Genomic DNA, 8,862 nt, shown 5'->3' with positions numbered 1-8,862 from the left:
GATAAGAATGGAGACTATTTCATTTAATAAATGTTTAGTTTTGATATACAAGTTGTTCGGGTTTTTTCATCTAAAAAAAAGTGACATTAATTTCTTGACGACCTAATAAATCACACAAGTATTAAGTAATTTGATAATAGTTAATGTAAACGAAAAGATGGATAATCTGTGGCTAAACCAAGAAATTTCATAATATAATTTATGCACATATATTTTAATTTCTGCTTACTGTGTGCTGAAACAACTTTTTTGTTGTTGTTTCTTACAAGGATGATTTAGTCGGAATCTTCACGATGAACCTAGGTTAGATGGGGGCAGCAGCAGGCTTGTGAAGAAAGTTATGGAGGACTGACCTATTAAAGGAGTTCAAATGGAAGGACTTTAGTCCTCCAAGACTTCCTCCATAAGTGTCACGCTTTACTGGGTAGTTGTCACCCATTTCACCCTTGTTTGTTCATCGATATGATATTTGTTTAGGGTATTCTAGATGAAAGCCGTTATTGTGCATTGTGGTACAACATGGTAAAGTCGTGTAAATAATCTGTGTGGACAATCGGGGTTCTATTTTATATTATTCTTTCTGAAATTATTATTAAATCGTAAATTCATAACTTTGGTCAGCAGTACTCTCTCTCTCGATATTGCAATTACCGCCATCTATTGCTGAAATTTGGAACTGGACGCTAAGGTCTATCGTTCATTCACTCTTTGTTAACGCGTATTTTACACTTTGCATATAGAGGCCTGTAATTCTTAATTTACGACGTTGGTGGAGTTTCCTGTCTCCTCCTAATGATCGATTAAAGCAAGGACAATTTTTGAAAATGTAACAGAGATTGCCAGATTTTGTATGTGTGTTTATTTATGTTGGTCCCCTGTCCGTTTTCAACCTATGACACTTCTGTTTTTAGGGATAAACTATTATGTTCAAGCTAAATTATTTCAGTTTATTATACAGTTGTTTTAGATTTTAAACATATTGGTTTATATAGACTTAATTCACAAGCACTAGTTTTTTTAAGAATTTTGGGTTTGATAGTTTTTGTTTATTTTCAATTTACGAGCAAACAAGCAGAATATTCTATTACCACACTTTCGGAACCCAAACCACAGTTATACCACAAATTTATAATAGAAGATCCAATTATCCATCATATTTCATTTTACCAGGTGCCCCAACTATAACCAGCAGTGCCCCATTGGCTCAATGGTAATTGTGAAGGTTTATAACGCTAAAAACCAGATTTCGATACCTGTGATGGGCACAACACAGATAGCCAATTGTTTAGCACTACGCTTACCAACAGACAAAATATAACCAGCTTTAAGAAGTTAGGCTTAAGAAATATCCCATTTTAATTATCGATTTTTTTGTAACATTTGTTTCGTCGTAACGCCGTATATTGTTCATCGTAACGCCGTATATTGGTGTATTGTTCGTCGTAACGCCGTATATTGGTGTATATGGTAAAAATAAGCCACAATCGGAGATGTATTACATTTCTATAAGAGTTATGGGGTCGGTTTGTATTTAGAATTGAATCAGAATTAACAGGAAATTAGGCTTAGCACGGTCACAAAATAGAAAATTTCTAACATATATACATATTTGTATCCCCCCCCCCCAACAGCGAAACTTTTCTACCTCCGGGGGTCTCAATAAAACTGGAATTTATTGTTTCAGAGCACAAGTAAGAATTGAGAAAACCTTAAGTGTTATCTCTTGAGTGTGAGTCTATTCATATTTTATTGAAAAGTGCTCGAATCTGTTAAACCACTAGGAACCTTTTGAATATTTGTACTAGCACTAACACAAATGTTTGGATGCGACGTTTACAATGACGTTAATTTTATGTTTCTAGGAGCACCGTGTAGCGTACGTGAAACAGACAATTTTATTCTGTTTCTACACAATACAATACACTATTCTGCCTGACAAGAGTAGCTCAAGAATTGGCGGTGGGTGGTGTTGAGGAGCAGTTTTCCTTCTATTGGGTATCAGTTCAAAATTAGAGACTGCTGGGCTGTATGGAGATAGCCCCTGTGTAATTTGTGCTAAAATTCGAAAAACAAACCGCTTCTTCACTACAGTATTGTAGTTATATTTGTGTGTATTTTATGGCAAAGCTACTAGCGCCATCTACCGTCGTCCATAATTTTGAATTATTAACAAGAAGAAAGGTAGCTAATCAGTAACACTCTATCACCCATACTAAGGGATCGACTGTCGTTACTATAACGCACCCAGAACTTAAAATGCGGAAATATTTCGTTGTATCGAATAGATTCGAACCTGGCTCGTCAGCTCCGAAATTTAGGGCTCTATCACAGGACCATCCTGCCCCCTGGACGACTGCGTGAAATTGTTTTTCCTTTGGAAAAATATATTCATTTGTTATTTATTTTTTTACGTATTTTTTAGGTAAATTAAGTAATATGTTATTTCAGTGAGAGGAAAAGCTTGCTAACGCAGCAAATTATGTGATCTTATTTCATTTGCCCCCCAGTGGCACAGCGGTATGTCTGCGGACTTACAACGCTAGAATCCGGGTTTCGATACCCGTGGTAGGTAGAGCACAGATAGCCCATTGTGTAGCTTTGTGCTTAACTACAAACAAACAAATAATTTCATTTCACCCCCCAGTGGCACAGTGATATGTCTGCGGACTTATAACGCTAGAAGCCCGGTTTCGATACTATTGGTGGGCAGAGCACAGATAGCCCATTGTGTAGCTTTTTGCTTAATTACAAACAAACAAACATCCAATTAATTCACTTATTTAATCTTATTCAATTAAAATAGCCCGGTGAGTCAGCGGTAAGTTTACGGATTTATAATGCTGAAATCCGGAGTTCGATTCATCATGGTGGACAGCTAGCCAATTGTTTAGCTTTGCACTAAGAAACCAACAACGACCATATATTTTAGCGCAAATCAAACCACCGAATTTTAGCTTTGTAAGCCCCCGTAAAGTTACCGCTGATGTACTGGGGACCTGTGGAAAAGACTTACTTTCTTTAACGAAGAAATATCTGACTATTGTGATGATATTTCTTTATTTCAACGTTTCAGAGCCTTAGTAGTTAACGTGTCGGGCTGCGTATCGGAGGTTTAGGATTCGAGACATAATATCACTGAATACGCACCGTACTCCCAGCTGTAGACGTGTTATAAAAGTGACAGTCAATCCTATTATTCAGCTGGAAAAGCTGGATTAAGTGTAGCATAAGATCCCCTACAGCTTTAAAATTCAATTTTCTTTATTTATAACCTAGTGGTGCCCTCCAGTGGTTCAAAGTTAAGTCTGAAGGCAAATAACACTAAACATCGAGTTTCGATACCCGTGGTGAGCAGAAAACAGATAGACCATTATGTAGCTTTGCGCTTAAAAAACAAGCTACTTGATAGAAACTTGTTTTAATCTCAGTATCTTCAATGGGCTATCTCTGCTCTGCCCTCCACGGGTGTCGAAACCCGGTTTCTAGCGTTGTAAGTCCTTAGACATACCGCTGTACCACTGGGAGGGGGGGGGGCAAAATCTTTAAGTGAAATACGATTCAATAAATCGTATTAATTAACTGGTCGATTAATTAATGGTGCTGTTACGCCGTTATCCGGGAATGTATTCAAGGTTACCCGAAGAGGATGGCGGCGCGCGACCAAGTTGAGATTTTATTAATGAAAGGAAGATTTCGTCACATTGAAATTTAATGGAACTATGAAACGATAAAACTTGAGACTGCTGTTTGAAAATCTACCGTATACTTTTAATAAATAATATTTTGAATAACATCTCGTACTCCACTTTTCATCATCCTCAGTAGTCCCGAATGTACTGGTAGCGATAAAACAATCTCCCACTAGATATTTCCCGAGATGCCTCATTAACAATACTTTCTTTAGCCTTCATCCAAACGTGAATTTTTTTTACGTTGCATCATAGCATTCCCGGCATTGCCAGGTGGTTAGGGCCATCGACTCGCAATCTGAGGGTCGCGGGTTCGAATTCCCGTCACACCAAACATGCTCGCCCTTTCAGCCGTGGGGGTTTTATAATGTGACGGTCAATCCCACTATTCGTTGGTAAAAAGAGTATCCCAAGAGTTGGCGGTGGATGGTGATGACTAGCTGCCTTCTCTCTAGTCTCACACTGCTAAATTAGGGACGGCTAGCGCAGATAGCCCTCGTGTAGCTTTGTGCGAAATTCATAACAGACAAACAAACAAACATTATAGCAACTTCTTGTTTTTAAATAGCATTGTGCGATATGTATTGGTAAATATATAATGTTCTATCTTTCATAGTTACATTTTTTAAATATTGTTTTAGTGTTGTGCATTTGAGTGGAATTGTAGGTGGGGCATTTCTTGACTATTATAAATAGAAAAAAATATATATTTAAATTTTTTTTATATACAAAATCGTCAAAGAGAACCCAAATTGTTTGTCCGAAATGACGACACGTGTTTTAGTAAAGCTTTTCAAGTTTTATAGTTTTGTCTTGGCCTGGTGGTTAGGGCGCTTGACTCGCAATCTGAGGGCCGCGGGTTCGAATCCCCGCCGCCGAACATGCTCACCCTTACCGCCGTGGGGACGTTATGATATTACGGTCCATCCCACTATTCGTTAGTATTGAGTAGCGCAAGAGTTGGCGGTGGGTGGCGTTGATTAGCTGCATTTCCTCTAGTCTATCACTTCTAAATTAGGGACTTCTAGTGCAGATAACCCTCGAGTAGCTTTGCGCGAAACTCCTAAACAAACCAGTTTTGTTTTTGCTGATATTTTGTACAACAGTTTTTTGTTTGTTTTTATAATACAGGTTAATGTACTTTTTTTTTCCATATTTAATGTTAACGTAAACTGTGTTTCATGTAGGCTTTATTGGCGGCTGGAGACGACGGAGTTGGCTGGGATTTCAATCAAGCCGTGCGTTACCTGTTGTCCCAACAAGAACCGGGTGGATCGTTTGGCGATACTCTGGCCACTTACTTCGTACTTCCAATTCTTTCATGTCAGAACTACGTCAACTTGGGTGAGGTGAACTGCACGGAGCCAATACCGTTGAATGACACAGGTGTGTATATAAACCTCATTGATAAGCAAGCTAGTGCACCCTTCAACTGTTTCACTACCATGTGGGGGGTGGAAGTTTGTATCACCATGGAGAAAATGGATTCCCCACCAAACCTCCAAAAGTTTACTGTTTTCAAGTTTTGGAGAAGTAACGAAATATTAAAACATCGGTCTTTTAATTTTTCTATTATATATCAAAAATAAACTTCGCATTTTGGAGAGTTGTTTATCTATAAATGTGGGAGTGAAAGTATTGAGACAGAGAGTTGTTTATCTATAAATGTGGGAGTGAAAGAGTTGAGACGGAGAGTTGTTTATCTATAAATGTGGGAGTGAAAGTATTGAGACAGAGAGTTGTTTATCTATAAATGTGGGAGTGAAAGAGTTGAGACGGAGAGTTGTTTATCTATAAATGTGGGAGTGAAAGAAGTTGAGACAGAGAGTTGTTTATCTATAAATGTGGGAGTGAAAGTATTAAGTCACCGATACATACAGAAATAAGATCTAATCTGAAACCTTCTCATTGGTGCACAACGCTTGAGGTGCTAGAATAATTAAGCTCGTTAGGCCTAACAAGAGAAACAAAATCGCACATGAATGTAGATTTGAATCGTATCTTTGTTTTCAATAGTATGGTTATAGTAAGAACATTCAGTACGTTATTTTAGATTGTCATTTGTTCCCAAGAACTTTCGAGAACAATTCCACTTAGAGCATTAAACCTGGTAAATCTACACATAATATAACCGTTTTGGAGTAATAAATGAAAATATACAGTTCAATAATTAGGTGTAGTTTTCAAAACTTGGAATATTTTTTTCCGCAATGCTTTCAGTGGCTCAGCTGTAAAATCTTTAGACTTATAACACCAAAATTCGGGTTTCGATGCCCGAGGTAGGCAGAGCACAGATAGCCCCTTGTGTAGCTTTGTGCTTAACAACAAACGAAATGAGTTATTTTGTTTTCGAGAAACCTGTAAATTATAAATTTAAAGAACTTGTAACATTTAGCCGGAATTGACCTCACCCTTACGGATCGTCTAAGCTTATTGATCCAGGTTTGTTTGTTTGTTTGTAGTTAAGCACAAAGCTACACAATGGGCTGTCTGTGCTCTGTCCACCAAGGGGTATCGAAACCCGGAATCTAGCGTTGTGAGTCCGCAGACATGCCGTTGTTCAACTGGGCGACATTGATCCAGGCTTTGGGTAGTTTTAAAAACATTCTTATAAAGTTTACAATATGGCGTAAAATATTTTATAACTGAATAAACCAGCGAATGTTAAGGCTGAAATTAATCTTGTTTCTGTAAATTTAGTTTCATAGTTTTTCATAAATATTTTAAATATATTTCTTGTAATTGTTCGTTTTTAAATGGATTTATATTTTATTCAGGAACAGACAGAATCCGACTGGTTCACTGGTTTTTCCAAACTGTTTATGCATCAACTGAACGCCCGTTTTTTGGGCACAGCACAGATAGCCCATTGTGTCGTTTTGTGCTTAACAACATACAGAAGCATCAACTTACTGTTGGTTGAAGAGTCGCAAATAGCTAGGTGTCACGCTAAACATTTAAACATAAATGTTCAACAATGAAATTAATCCTAATAATAGTGAAAGAGTTCACTGTGTATTGTTACATAGCAACCGAGTCGTTTCGCCCAGTGTCTTGTTTATTTCTTTACACTGAATGCTGTAACTCTCAAAAATATAATATTATTTAATGTTATGCCCATTGGGCTATCTTGTATGAACACCACGGAGAATCGAACCCCGAATTGTAGCGTTGTAAGTCCTTAAACGTATCGCTGTCCCACAGGTGTACTGCAATATCGGTTCCCATCACCACAAACACGCCAGTAGTTTAGCTTGAATTTCATGCAAAGCTACACGAATGCTATCTTCGCTGGCCGTCCCTAATTTAACAATGATAGACTAGAGGGAAGGAAGCTAGTTGACACCACCCACCGCCAACTCTTGGGCTACTCTTTACCACCGAATAGTGGGATTGACCGTCACGGTTGAAAGGGCGAGCATGTTTGGTGACGGGGATTCAAACCTTTGTCTCTCAAATTGCGAGTCGAGCGCCCTAACCACTTGGCCATGCCCACACTATTAGCGAGTGAAATGAAAACAGATCGATAGTTTGTAATAACATTACAATTTTAAGCATTAAGTCAACACTTGGGCGTAAATTATTACTTCCTCTGTTACAATTCCTACAAGTTTCAAATTGTATTCTATTGGAAAAAAAAAAGTTAATATATAGTTCATTTAAAAACTGTCGAAATTAGTTTCTAACCCACCAGTAACCCGAGGAGACTAGAGTAAGCCTAATACTTGTGGCGAACCGAAAACAGTTTTGTTTTTGTAACTAGTTTAATCTTCGAACAGATCTCGTCGAAACGTGCCAAATTGCAAGGCCGTTTGTTATTTGGCGAATGGCGCCATCTATCCACCAATTTTACATATTCTTTGAAGTTGTAAAAAAAAAAAAAAAAACTAACTTCTGTTGGAAAAATACTAACTTCTTAAACTAAGAACTCTCGAGAAAAGGGTTATCCAATTTTGATTTGTTTGAAGTTAAGCACAAAGCTACACAATGGGCTATCTGTGCTCTGCCCACCAGTGGTATCGAAACCCGGTTTTTAGCGTTGTAAGTCCGCAGACATACCGCTGTGCCAGTGGGGGGGCTGTTCAAGTTTGTGTTAGTAGCGGATCACGTAGTATTTTGAATATATATATATATATATTTTTTCATGTAACTACCTGATTTAATATAATTTTCAGCTGATGTCCTGATATCCCCCGGAAGAGATTTTTTTCTTTCGAAAACCGTTTCGTTTTACTATGGTTTTTGTTAAGTCTGTGATATCGTAAATATTTATGACAGTAAATTATTGAATCGTATTTTAGTTAAGCCTTCGTGTATTCAAATAGTGAACGAAAACTTTACTCTGCTTGGAGAACCTGAGGTCAACGATGTGAATTGGTCTAAAGAAATCGAAGTTCGATACTCTCTGTGGATTGGAGACAATAAAGAAGAAAATTACTCAGTTAATTTGAACACATCTTCCGACACTAAATTTCTTGACGTCATGAAACATTCAGCCAACTATAACCCCGTTTACAAGTAAGTAATAAGTAGTCTTTCTTGTTTTAGTCATTGAAGGATGGGCGAAACAGAAAAGTATAAAGTTCAGAATATATACCCATTTGTGTGTGGGTGTGTGTTTAGGAAAATAAATATTTATAACTAGTATAAGGGGTGTTGCAAAATAAATAACACTTTTTCTCCCCCGAAGTAATGACGAACTTGGTAGGACCGCGAATATCATCACTCGTGAGAGAACGTCATTTCAAAGTACTCCTGGGTGTTTGACTCTTTGAATTTCATTGTTTTGCTAAAACTTTTGAATCGTGGTGATCACTAGAACTCAGGTTAATGTCTCATGTGCTGCCTTCGGGATGGCTCAGAAACTAGTCGCGGACATGCTCCGAGAATTCAAGTCTTCCAATCAACACATCGCAATGCCAGATTTGAAAAATCCGATTAATGCTTCAAAAGTTTCAGAATTGTTGAATTTGAAAGAGTGGTTCGTGAAAAAGTGGTGAAATGTGGATTGGGAACTCTCCAGATTTAAATCCCGCCGAAAATGTCGGAGTTTTCGTTCAACAATGCACAGAAGAATTGTTGGAAATTCGAATGCTTTTCGAATGCCTTGATAATGGATGCAGAACGCATTCGAAACGCGTCGGCCAACTCATCACTATCTACAACTTTTACC

The 8,862-nt window shown here is 37.8% G+C and overlaps 1 protein-coding gene across 1 annotated transcript in view; it reads left to right on the top strand.

Moving 5' to 3' along the window:
- LOC111087366 (uncharacterized protein CG3556-like) overlaps nucleotides 1-8,862 on the top strand; it is a 19,884-nt gene that overhangs the window by 5,407 nt on the left and 5,615 nt on the right. The window contains exons 3-4 of the mRNA XM_022393764.1: nucleotides 4,877-5,075; nucleotides 8,015-8,207. Coding sequence (XP_022249472.1) covers nucleotides 4,877-5,075; nucleotides 8,015-8,207 — 392 coding nt within the window. The remainder of the gene's footprint in view (nucleotides 1-4,876; nucleotides 5,076-8,014; nucleotides 8,208-8,862) is intronic.

This window comes from Limulus polyphemus, unplaced genomic scaffold, assembly GCF_000517525.1.
Source record: "Limulus polyphemus unplaced genomic scaffold, Limulus_polyphemus-2.1.2 Scaffold2060, whole genome shotgun sequence".
Lineage (NCBI taxonomy): Eukaryota > Metazoa > Arthropoda > Merostomata > Xiphosura > Limulidae > Limulus > Limulus polyphemus.
This window is presented reverse-complemented; position numbering and strand designations above follow the sequence as displayed.